General features: G+C 41.1%; 1 protein-coding gene across 3 annotated transcripts in view; it reads right to left on the bottom strand.

The window, feature by feature from the left end:
• MBOAT1 (membrane bound O-acyltransferase domain containing 1) overlaps window positions 1-13,443 on the bottom strand; it is a 115,219-nt gene that overhangs the window by 64,883 nt on the left and 36,893 nt on the right. Inside the window, exons 1-2 of one of the 3 annotated variants that reach the window (XM_063725373.1) lie at window positions 9,773-9,872; window positions 4,986-5,055 (exon numbers count right to left, since the gene is read on the bottom strand). The exons of 1 other annotated variant lie outside the window; for it this stretch is intronic. In XM_063725373.1, the coding sequence (XP_063581443.1) occupies window positions 4,986-5,018 (33 nt within the window). In that variant the 5' untranslated portion in view covers window positions 5,019-5,055; window positions 9,773-9,872. Of the gene's footprint in view, window positions 1-4,985; window positions 5,056-9,772; window positions 9,873-13,443 lie in introns of those variants that run through there. One more of the 3 variants, XM_063725372.1, reaches the window with a different exon arrangement.

A 13,443-nucleotide genomic window follows, 5' to 3' on the forward strand; every position in this document is an offset into this window, starting at 1 on the left:
GTTTTGAAAGCCCTGTCTCAAATACAGCCACATTCTGAGGCACTCGGGGTTTAGGACTTCAACATTTAAATTTTGGGGGAACACATTTGGCCCACAACACTGCCCAATAAAAATCCTCTACTCAAACCCATGGAATGAAACACACTTCATTTTCTTCGCACCTACAGCTAGGAAGCAGGTAAGACTCAAAGCAAAGGCTGTGTGGGATACTGGGAGCCTCGGAGCCTCCCATCTGCCTGGAGGTGCCTCAGCCACTACAAACAGCACCAGAGAGGGTTCTCCCAGCTCCTGTGTGTGTCAGGAGCTTGTTAACCTATAATGGGTATAATGGGCTTACACATGTTGAGAAAGTTCATTATCCTTTGACCTTTGTTTTAAACATACAAGTTTTAAAGCAATAATAATCAGCATTTATTAAACACATATTATGTGCCAGAGTCTCCACAAATGTTGGCTGTTATTCTGCACGCTTCACATCTACTGTCTCATTTAATCTTCTTGACAACTCTCAATGTGCTACTGAGAAAACTCGCACAAAGTCAATGGCCCCAAAACCCTCAGCTGTAGGGCAGCTCCGTTAGTCAAACTGAGAGGCTTAGGTTGCCTGCAGTGGCCTCTCAAGATCTCATTCTTGTACAAGGGAAAATTTGAATTAAACTGATAGAGCTGAAAGTCCTCTCCAACAACTGTTCTTTGAGGCATGTGTAAACCCTCTGTCTGTAGTTTGTATAGTCATGAACCAAGCTTCTTTCCATCAGTCCAGGGTACATCCTCCAGTCCCTCTAGAATGGGATAATCCCTCCTTTAATGCTCAGAGAAAGAGTCTTTATACACTTGGTTAGAGATTAAATTGTACAGGGAGACTTTTGGCTTACCTTATTCTGCAAATATCATGTCACATGGATTAGTTATGATTTAGAACGAAAGCCCTTTAAAAACTTACTCCAATGGCTAAAAGGTGGAAAACGATTGTGCTGTCTCTTTAGGCTTCGAGGCAAGAAAAAATCCTGAAGTACATAGGTGATATCTATGTATTTCAGCCTGCCTCCCATCCCATAAATCAAATCTTTATAATCCTTGGCCCAGCAGGCAGGGAAGACTGTATAAAACAGGACCATTTAGGACTCTTAAAAAACCCTGTCCACAAGCACGCTGTTACTCCCTACCTCTGGAAATAAAACATTCCCATTAGAGTTAATTCCACTGTTAACCAGTTAAAAATGTTAATATTATTCATACTTTATTGTTAATAATATTAACATTGGCTAGCATTAATGTGCTGACTACCTCCCAGGAACTGTTTTCATTCCTTCTGCCTGTATAATTCCTTTTATCTTGACAACTTTTGATGTGCTTTGAGGCTTCCATTTTACAGATATGGAAATTCAGTCATGGAGAGATTAGAAAATTTACCCAAAATCATACACCCAGTCAGTGGCAACACTGGAATTTAATCTCAGGGAGTCTGGTTCTACTCAGGCACAACCTTCTCGCATGATTCAATATCTCACTTTCCAGATGAAGAAACTGGAGCCCCGAGCCAGTCCGTGACCTGGCCTGGGTCACACAGCCTCTGAACATCAGAGTTAAGACCAGAACTCAGGTGTCCTGACTCCAGTCCAGCATGCCTTCTGATGATTCCCCAGCAGCTCTGGAGGTGGGGTGGGAGTAAATTGGGTACAGAGGGTCAGAAGGGGCCCATCTAGAAATAAGAGCCTGAGTAAAGAATTCTGGGCCTCCATAGAGAGTGAGGGGCACACACTGCTGAAGGGACGGACCTCACTGAATAAGCAGGTGGAATGTTAGGGGGTGATTTTACAACCTTGACCGGGGCCCGGGATGTCAAGTTTTATACGGATAGAGATCACTACCAAGGGCATGGTTGTATGTGCATGTGTCTGAATAATGTGTGTGCATAATATATATTTTTAATGTGTGTATATATTATGTACATAATATATACTTATATTTACTATATGATGTATATGTGTATATAAAATCTACATATAATATAAATATATGTGTTTACTATAGAATGTATGTGCATGTACACACATACACACACTAACACATCCCATATATATGTAACCTGAAATTTTTCCTGTGGCTCAGGTCCACCCAGCTGGGCCTGGAGTCACCTTCTTTCAGTCTGGTTCCATCATGGAAAGTAACCTCAAATAAGAGACCACGACCACTTACAAGGTTAAGTGGGTATGTGGGATACTAATAACATCTACTCTACCAGATTGTGGTGGGCACTAAATGGAATGTGAAAGTACTATAAAAGTACTTTCTATACTACTTTAAAAGAACTATAAAGCTTCACAAGTATTAGATAGGCTACAAAGTGTACAGTAGCTAACTAGCAGGACCTCTCAAGATAGCAGCTCTCAACACTGGAATCAACCAAAGATCTGTTTTTTAGAAAAATTAAAATTTAAAATGACTGATTTTAGAATCCTAATCCAGATCAGAATCTGTGGGGGGTTGGGGGATAAGGCATCTTTTTAAAAAAAATTTTTTTAAGTTCCAAGGTGATTTTAATATTCAGCCAGGGCTGAGATCCACAGCTTCAACTTATAATGCCAACCGGGAAGAAAGAGGCAGTTTAGCGAGTGTATGTTAGAGTACAGACGGTCCCTGACTTATTTATGATGGTTTGACTTATGATTTTTCGACTTTAACATGGTGTGAAAGTGACTTGCATTCAGTAGAAACCAAACTTTGAGTAGCCATATGACTATTCTGTTTTTCACTCTCAGTACAGTATTTAACAAATTACATGAGATACTCAACACTTTATTATAAAATAGGCTTTGTGATAGATTATTTTGCCTAATTGTAGTGTTCTCAGCATATTTAAGATAGGGTAGTGTAAGCTATGATATTGATAGGTTGGGCATATTAAATGCATTTTTTGATTTTTCAGATATTTTCAACTTAGAGTGGGTTTTTTAGGATGTAACTCCATCGTAAGTTGAGGAGCATCTGTAATCAAAGATTTAAATCAGGCATAAAATAGACAAGAGAAGCTAAGACTATTAGCAACTATCTGATTCAAGCCCCTCATTTTGTGGGTAAAGAAACCGGTCCATAGAGGGAAAGGTTACTGTGGCCAGATTCTCCTGACTCCGTGGTCCAATCTGCTTTCACTTTGTAAATGGATTCAAAACTACATGTCCAACATTAACTACAACATCTGTATTGCTTGATACTTTTTTGAGAGCTAGTCCACATGTACCGGCTGACAGACTATGACTGCATCTTCGCTGTCTAACATTCCCTTACCACTCCATACACCCTGCTTCATGAACCTGCAGAGGGGCTATGAGAAACATTTGGCACCCTGTGTACCTAACTCTACGCAGAAGGCTTAAAAATGAATAGTGGACTGGGTGAGTGGCTCACACCTGTAATCCTAGCACTTTGGAAGGCTGAGGCGGGTGGATCACTTGAGGTCAGGAGTTCAAGCCCAGCCTTTCCAATATGGTGAAACCCCATCTCTACTAAAAATACAAAAATTAGCTGGGCATGGTGGCACACACCTGTAATCCCAGCTACTCAGGAGGCTAAAAAGCAGGAGAATCGCTTGCACCCAGGAGGCGGAGGCTGCAGTGAGCCGAGATTGTGCCAGTGCACTCCAGCCTGAGCAACAGAGCGAGACTCTGTTTCAAAAAAAAAAAAAAAAAAAAAATAGGGAAACCAGTTTGGTTAGAATAGGTAAAAGTCATCTAAGCTAATGAACCCAACATCCTATATTCCAAAGATGGAATGAAACATATAAGAACTGCAGGTCCTTCTTCCAGGCATCTAGGAGAACTACATACGAATGAAGTCCATTAAAAGAAGCCATAGAGTTCATTTTTTGGCTAATTTCATTTTATTATAAAATTAATGAATGCTCATTTTTAAAAAATGAACAATACAGAGATGTACATGAAAGAAGCTCACGGATCCCTCATAATCCCAACCTTCTATATCTAGCATGCATCTTCCTTTTTAGCAGATGGAGCATACACTTTAATACTGTTTTCGATATTTACTTTCAAAATCCAAAAATATACCCATATGCATTGATTTCTCCTTTACTTTATCATAACCATAGTATAAAAACTATACTGTAACTTGTTTTTCATTCAACAAAAGATGGACATCTTTCCAAGTCAACTCATATTGAGCTAGCTTGTACTTTTTAAAGCTGCATAATATTCCACACAGTATGGCAGGTGTGGTGAACTTTCCCCACACCTTAGATTTTCATAGAGAGAGGGTTATCTTTACTCCATTCCCTAGGAGGGAAAATACGTAAGGAACATTTCCCCTTTTTCTCTGCCCTAACTCCCTCCCACTCTCCTCCCCAGGGAAGGAGGAATGACTTAATTAACCAGCTGCTAAATTGAGAAGAGACACTGAGCAGGCCCAGCTCAGGCCTTTGGGGACTTCTCTCTTTGGGAGCCAGCATGCCTTTAGACAAAGGTATTCTCTGTTCTGTGCTCCCTGCACAGAGTTGTTGCACATAATGTTGTCCTGCCTGGAGTGGTCTTGGAGTGTCTGCTCAGCAGCATCAGTAATTGGGTGGCCAAATCAGTGTCATTCAAGGATAAAGAAGTAGGAAATCTGCCAGGCATGATGCTATAATCCCAGCACTTTGGGAGGCCGAGGAGGGAGGATTGTTTGAGCTCAGGAGTTCAAGACCAGCCTGGGCAACAGAGTAAGACCTCATCTCCATGAAAAATTTAAAAAATTACCCAAACATGGTGACTTGCACCTGTAGTCCTAGCTACCTGAGAGGCTGAGGTGGGAGGATCACTTAAACCGAGCAGATCCAGGCTGCAGTGAGCTGTGATAGTGTCACTGCACTCCAGCCTGGGTGACAGAGTGAGACCCTGTCATGAATGAATGAAAGAAAAAAAGAAAAGGAAAGAAAAGAAAAGGAAAAAAAAAAAAGAAAAGAAAAGAAACCCATTGTGATCAATCAGCTTTACCATTAATGAAGATAATGATTTGATCTCCCCCATCTGTCTTTTGGGTCTTATTTCCAAATTAGTTCCACATCTAGGAGGAAAGCAGAGTGTTGTCTATTAGTTGCCCAAAACTCCAATACTATGGACGTGATATAATTTACTCAACCATTCTACAACTTCCAAGTTATTTTCAGTTTTTTTGCTATTACAAATAGCACCATTGTATCTATCTTCATGTACTGGTAAATGTATGTCTATAAGATAAATTCCTAGCTTGATCTAATAGTACATATTTTTTAAATTTTATAAATACCACCAGATCACATTCTCCAAAAGTCAAAGCAATGTTTTACTTCCCCCAATAACATATAAGGGTGTGTTCTCCTCACCCTTGCCAGCATAGGGTGCTGTTAATCTGTTAAATCTTTTCAGTGAGATTGTGGAAAACTGGTACTGTATTAATTTTAATTTGCTTTTTCCTTACTGCTGGTTGAATGCCTTTTCATTTATTACTGGCTTTGGCCAATGAGTTTATTACCCACTGAACTAACGTTTCTAAGTGTTTGTTATAAAAAGGGTGGAGTTACCCAGATGAATTAGATGCACAGATTTTAATCAATGGTAATTGAGAATTGGTATAAAGTTAAAAGAACAAGCTATGAAGTTAGACAGCTTGAGATAAAGTCCCACCCTAATCCCCTAGTTGTACAACCTTAGCCAAATTATTTAGCCTGTGTCTCCAATTCTTCTTCTATAAAATAGGAATCATGTAACTACTCTCACAGAATTAAGTGAGTTAATACATGTCAAGTGATTAGCACAGTGCCTGTCACAACATTAACTGTACAATGCATGCTAGATATTACTAGTATCTCTTTTTTTCCATCAAACTCTTTACCCAACACAGTGGCAAGGAGAAAAGCTCAAAGACACTAATTAGAGTTGATCAATTTCCCTGCACATCCTCCAGTAGGAAGCATATAAGATGAAAAGACCTCCCCAGAAACCCTACCTGGCCTACCAAATGCATAATAAGTTCCAACATAGTCAAAGAATGGATGTGTCCTAAATCTAAAAACTCAATTAGCCCATCTTCTTTCCCAAATGAGATTTGGGCTGTTAATTGTGCTTTAAAGAGTCCACATTCATTACTTATTTTTTAATCTCTTCATTATTTATTTTAAAATTCTTAGACATACACATTTGAAATAGTAAAAATTAATCGAAAAATATAAGCCCAAGCAGCATAACTAAACTCTGATACTATAGTGTCATGTTTCTTATTAAAAAGTAACTCTGAAATAGCCAGGCATAATGGCACATGCCTGTAGTCCCAGCTACTCAGGAGGCTGAGGCAGGAGAATTGCTTGAGCCTGGGAGGTGGAGGTTGCAGTGAGCTGAGATCATGCCACTGCACTCCAGCCTGGGCCACAGAGTCAGACTCAAGAAAGACAGAAAGAGAGGAGGGGAGGGGAGGGGAGGGGAGAAGAGAGGAGAGGGAAAGAGAGAAAGAGAGAGAGAGAAGGCGAGAAAGAAGAGAGGAGAGGAGGGGAGGGGAGGGGAGACAAGGGAAGGAAAAGGAAGGGAAGGAGGGAGGGAGGGAGGAAGGAAGGAAGGGAGGGAGGGAGGGGAGAGGAGAGGAGGGGAATGGAAGGGAAGGGAAGAGAGGGGAGGGGAGGAAGGAAGAGGAGAGGAGAGGAGAGAAGAGGAGAGGAGAGGGGAGTGTATTTGGTTGTTTCATATCTCTAAGGAGGCAATAAGTACAAATATCATCAGGGTTTTCCCAATGGGTAAAATAAAGAGGTTAAATAAGGTCATTTAAAGAGAGAGAAGAAAACAGATGAAACAGATTCCCAAGTAACGTCTTTTCCCAACAACCTATGTTGTCTCCTAAACAACAACAACAAAAACTGTCTTGAACAGTTATTTTCCTAGTGGACTTAGGTAAAAACTTTACCAGTCCAAAGTGATAAAAACGTTATCACTCCATAGCCATATGCACTCTCCTATATACCAATAATACTACTTGCTATTTAAGATGCTGCCATGAGTAAGATCTCTGGGGACAATGGAAAATGCAGAACCAGGGCTATATTTTCTTATGCAACACCCCAGGGTGTGACCAATTATCTCACAGTGTGTTGTGAAATTCTCAAAAGTCTCAAAACAAAACTAATTTTAATTTGGTTTAATTTGAAAATAAAACACACTGCCATTTAGCTTTTCCAAAACAGAGATCTTATGGGGCAGGCTGGGATACAGCACAATTGTCACAACTCCAAGAGTGGACGGACCCAAAGCTTGGTGACCATTGTGCAATGTGGGACTGACGAAATAGGAATATCTGTGATTCTGCCTGGTCCCTAGGAACTGAACTATTTTGAGCTTCTATTATGTAATCACCTTCTCCAAAATATGTGTGTATATTAAAAAGGAAACTCTGATGTGGACCAAGAGTCAAAGTAACTACAATTCTCCGTTCAAAAAAAAAAAAAAGGAAAAGAAAAGAAAAAGAAAAAACCTTATCCTACCCAACAGCAAACTAGACAACAGTTTTCAAAACTGGGAAACAAGTTACCAATTATAGGTTTTAAAAAACTTAATAATAAACACGTTTTCCTGTGGTGCCTATTAATTCTCCCATCTTCCCATCTCTTGATAATCATAGGAGGAAAGAAGGGGGAGGGATTTGTATCTTTAAAATTTAACCCCAAAGAATCTCTAAAGTTATACTCCATTTTTAACCTCCCTTTGTGCCATAAATGGCAACATATCCCTAACACGCCACAACTACTCCAGCCAAGTCATCGACTATCTCCTTGCTTGCAAAGCCAATGAACAACACCCAGTCTTGGCCTGCCATGATCTCTTGGCAGCCTCTGACACTGCACATTACTCGCTGCTCTTCCTTCTTGAGTCCCTGACACCACATTCCCACGGCTGTCTTCTCTTACCTCTCTGACCAGGCTTATCCCTCTCCTTTGAGGGTGGTTCCCCTGTTGCCCACCCCTGCAATGATGGTGCCCTTCTAGGGGCCATCCCTGGCCAGTGTCTCTGCTATGCCATGTTATATGCCAAGGTAACCTTTCTCACTCCTATGCCTCCAAATACCATGCCTTCCAAATCTTGATCTCCAGCCCAGATGTCTCTCCTGAAGACATACAGTGAACCCTAAGTATATAGCCCAATGCCTACAGAAATCCTCACTTGCATAAACCATAGACACCTAAATTTCACTGTCCTTAACAGAATTCATCATCTTCCTCCTTGACTATTCCTCCTCCAGGTCTCTTAGCCAACGGTGGGGTCGTTCAACAAGCCAGCTGTTCAGGCCAGAAACTAGAGTTGTATCTCCCTCTCTAACACCCCATTAAATAGAATCAATCAACTCATATTATTTATTTTGCCTCCTAAGTCTATCTTAAATCTATGCATTTCCCTCCATATAGCTACCTGAATTCAGGGCACCATTCATTTCACCTGGACAACTCTAAAAGACAGCTATGCCTCTGACTTTGCACAACCCTCCTGCTCCTCCCCCTTAGTCTTTCTGATCTCAGCTTAGAAGTCACCTCCTCCAGGAAGCCCTCCCTTCTACCCAAGTGCAAGATAGGTGATCTGCTGCAGTGCTGTAGGAACACCCTCAGCTTCTGCAGTCACAGCACTTCTCACTCTGTATTGTAATGACCTCTTTACCCGGGCAAAAAACTTCAAGAAGGCGGAAACCATGTCTATCTTTTTCACCAATGCATCCAGAGTGCCTGGCATATATTAGGGTCTCAATATTCTGAATGAATGAATGAATGAATGAATGAATGAATGAATGAATGAATGACATGCTCTGGAGCAAGGGAAATTGGCCAGCATGCTAGGGAAATTTTTAAAAGGTAGAAAAAGGAAAGATAGAGTGGAGAACAGGTAATAAAGGCCTCTAAAGACCGTGCTTACTCTATTCTGCAGGAAATATAGTTTTGGTTACTTCCTGCTGGCAAGGATTTAAAAAAAGAAATACAGTTTCAGGCCTCTACCAGACATTGAGAAAACCTTTACTGAAAGGCTGATGTGTAAGAATGGAATGTTTTAGAGCTATAGGTGACTTCAGTAAAAGTGTTCCTCTCTAATATATAGGTGTCATTTTAATAATCAAAGTTATTTAGGCTGGGTGCAGTGGCTCATGCCTGTAATTCCAGCACTTTGGGAGGCCAAGGCAGAAGGATTGCTTGAGCCCAGGAGTTCAAGACCAGCCTGGGCAACATAGCAAGATGCCATCTCTACAAAAAACTTAAAAAAAAAAAAAAAAAAACTAGCTGGGCATGGTGGTGCACACCTGTAGTCCCAGCTACTCAGGAGGCTGAGGCAGGAGGATCACTTGAGCCCAGGAGGTCGAGGCTGCAGTGAGCTATGACTGCACCACTGCACTCCAGCCTGCCAAGACCCTGTCTCAAAAGAATAATAGCAATAATAATGGTAATAATTTTAAGGTTATTTCATGTACGTCTATTGGAAATGATTAATTCAAACCCAATCTGATTTCCAATCAAATCCTCACTCCCAACTTAATGGAAAACATTATAGCTAACTCCATTTATCCAACCCCAGCAGTATCACTGACAGCAGAAAATCATTTTACATCCTTATAGAAGAAAAAAGAAGCCAGGCGCAGTGGCTCATGCCTGTAATCCCACTACTTTGGGAGGCCAAGGCGAGATAAATGCTTGAGCCCAGAAGTTCAAGGCCAGCCTGGGCAACAAAGAAAGAACCTGTCTCTACAAAAATTAAAATAATTAGCCAGATGTGGTGGTGCTCACCTGTAGTCCCAGCTACTTGGGAAGCTGAGGCAAGAGGATCACTTGAGCCAAGAAGTTCAAGGCAGCAGTGAGCTATGATCACACCACTGTATTCTAGCCTGGGAGGCAGAGTGAGATTCTGTCTCTAAAAAAACAAAAACAAAAACAAACAAGAAGAAGAAGAAAAACAAAAGGAAAAGAGAGAAGATAGTAAGTATAATGTAACTGATAGAAACAGCTGTTAAAAATTGATTCCTAGGGGCCAGGCGCAGTGGCTCATGCTTATAATCCCAGCACTTTGGGAGGCCGAGGCAGGCGGATCACGAGGTCAGGAGATTGAGACCAGCCTGGCCAACATGGCAAAATCCCATCTCTACTACAAATACAAAAATTAGCTGGGCATGGTGCTGCCTATAGTCCCAGCTACCCAGGAGGCTGAGGCATGAGAATCTCTTGAATCCAGGAGGTGGAGGTTGCAGTGAGCCATGATTGCACCACCTCACTCCAGCCTGGGCAACAGAGCAAGACTGTCTCAAACAAACAAACAAACAAAAAATTGTTGATTCCTAGGGATGGCTAAAGTTTCTCTTACTACCTACACCCTCCAAATCGAGAGCCTACTGCCTTGCTTCCTCAACTCTCGCTCTTAAAACCAAACAGAATGTGAAGTCAACCTTTTTGCCTGCCCAAATTTGTAGTTAGCAAATACCCTGTTTTTGTGTGCTTAAAGTTTTTTTTTCCAAAAAAGACAATTCCAAAGAGAAATACAATGAAAGGCAGGCAAGCAAATAAATATAAAATACGTATATGCAAATATAACACTGATCTACACAGACCATCAATAGCATATTTAATATGTTTCAACATGATAGGATGTTCAAAAATACAGGGGGTAAAAAGACAAAAAGCATGATTTAGCTTCCTTGGATGGTGATATGGGTTGGATCAGTGTCCCCACCAAATCTCATGTTGAATTGTAATCCCCAGTGTTGGAGGTGGGGCCTGGTGGGAGGTGGCTGGAATATGGCCATGGATTTCTCATGAATGGTTTACTGTCATCCCCTTGGTGCTGTTCTCATGATAGTGAGTTCGTTCTCACAAGATCTGGTTGTTTGGAAGTATTTAGCACCTCCACCCTCACTCTCTCTTGCTACTCTGGCCACATGACATGCCTTCTCCCCCTTCACCTTCCACCATGACTGTAAGTTCCCTGAGGCCTCCCCAATAGCTGATGCTGCCATGCTTCCTGTACAGCCTGCAGAACCATAAGGCAATTAAGCCTTTTGTTTTAATAAATTACCCACTCTCAGGTATTGCTTTATAGCAGTGTGAGAATGGACTAATACAGATGGATTCTATGAAGAAAATGTGAGTTTTCATCCATATTACACAAAACTGAAACCTGTGGCCTCTGAGTAATAGAAACTGGTGTCTTCTAGACGTCTGCATCCATGAAAGAAACAAAAAAAACTTCTGGAAGTTAATCTAGAACTTAAATCTCAAAATTCCATGAATCGTAAAAATTAAAACAGGTTTTTAATAGATACCACATTGAATGGAAATATTTTATCAGAAATGATTAAAGCCTCATTTTGGAAAATACCTGAAATAGAGTCAAAATACATTTGGCTGTTCATGAATAGAAAGACATATAAGAGATTTATGAAGAAACAGACCAGAAATCAGACAACTTTTAAAATCTGAGTACTACATGCAGAGCTAGGCAGTGCAAGTATTTCGGAATACCAGGTTTAAGTAAGACAGGGCCAGGCACGGTGGCTCACTCCTGTAATCTCAGCACTTTGGGAGGCCGAGACGGGTGGATCACTTGAGGTCAGGAGTTCGAGACCAGCCTGGCAAACATGATGAAACCATGTCTCTACTAAAAATACAAGAATCAGCCAGGCATGGTGGCAGGTGCCTGCAATCCCAGCTACTCTGGAGGCTGAGGCAGGAAAATTGCTTGAACCGGGGAGGTAGAAGTTGCAGTGGCCGGGATCACGCCACTACACTCCAGCCTAGGCAACAGAGTGAGACTCTGTCTCAAATAAAGTACAAAGAAAGGAGAAAGACAAACATGTAGGGGATGGGAAATAAGTACGAAGAGGAAAGACAAAAAGGATGTGGTAACGGTTCCTCACGAGACAGTTATAAAGCTCAGATAAGGTCTTAGCACCGACCACACAGTGTAAACAATAAAAACTCTGGACAGAGTCTAATTATTTTTCCAATTGAATGTGAGGGTCTCATGGACAGAAACATAGTGGTTCATTACTCTGGATCTCTGGCACCTAGCACAGTGCCTGGCACATAAGAAGTACAATCCTGCATCGCTTAACAATGGGAATACATTCTGAGAAACACGACATTAGGCAATTTTGTCATCATGCAAGCATCATAGAGTGTAGTTAAATCAACCTAGATGGTGTAACCTACTGCATACCTAGGCTAGATGATATAGCCTATTACTTCCAGGTTACACATCTGTACAGCAACTTACTATACTGAACACTGCAGGCAAGTATTTGTGTATCTAAACATAGAAAAGATACAGTAATAATACAGCAGAAAAAATGTAAAATGGTGCCCCTGTCCAGGGCATTTACCATGAATGGAGCTTGTAGGACTGGAAGTTGCTCTGAGTGAGTCAGTGAGAGGGTGGTGAGCCTAGGACATGAGTGTATACTTTTATACAACTGGCAGCATGGTAGGCTTGTTTATACCAGCATCACTACAAACACATGAGCAATGTGTGCTATGACATTACGACAGCTAGGGAATAGGAATTTTTCAGCTCCATTGTAACCTTATGGGACAACTATAGAATACATGGTCCTTCATAGACCAAAACGTTGTTATGTAGTACATGACTGTATTTGAAAACAGTCCCACTCACAGGATCCACACTGATTGCAAATTGTATCAGCTAACCAATTTTCGAAGAGGACTTTTCAAAGCAAAAAGTTAGTTATGACTTCTTAAAGTTCTTTATTATTTTCACATCTGACATTAGGGGCACATGTCAGAAGTGAGGCAGTATTAGTCACAAGAGGCAAATTAATTCACCCTGGATACACCATTTAATAAGACAGTCAAGAAAGAAAGTTTGCAGAAAAGCCACTGTCTGGTAGATACTAAAGGCAGAATGAAGACTTCTGCAGGCAAGCAAAGGAAACAGAGACACCTCAAAAACCATTCTCTCTCCTAAGTGCTGATCTCCTATAAGATCCCACAAAAGAAAAAAAATTTAACTACTAAAAATAATATAATGAGAAAGGATCAAGAAGAAAAATTGCCTTTAGCACAGACACTGCTTCTTTTTAAGTCAAGTATTTTAAGCTCAGGTTCTTTTTTTCTCAGAGATGGGGACTCACTCTGTTGCCCAGGTGGGAGTGCAGTGGCGAGATTATAGGTCACTGTAACCCTGTAACCTCAAAATCCTGGGCTCAAGTGATCCTCCCATCTCAGCCTCCCGACTAGCTAGGACTAGAGGCATGAGCCACTGAACCCAATTAATCCTTTAATTGTTTTATTATTTATTTATTTATTTTTTTGAAATGGAGTCTTACTCTGTTGCCCAGGCTGGAGTACAGTGGTGCAATCTCGGCTCACTGCAACCTCTGCCTCCTGGGTTCAAGCAATTCTCCTGTCTCAGCCTCCCTAGCTGGAACTACAGGCGCACGTCACCACAC

This window comes from Pongo abelii, chromosome 5, assembly GCF_028885655.2.
Source record: "Pongo abelii isolate AG06213 chromosome 5, NHGRI_mPonAbe1-v2.0_pri, whole genome shotgun sequence".
NCBI classification, from domain to species: domain Eukaryota; kingdom Metazoa; phylum Chordata; class Mammalia; order Primates; family Hominidae; genus Pongo; species Pongo abelii.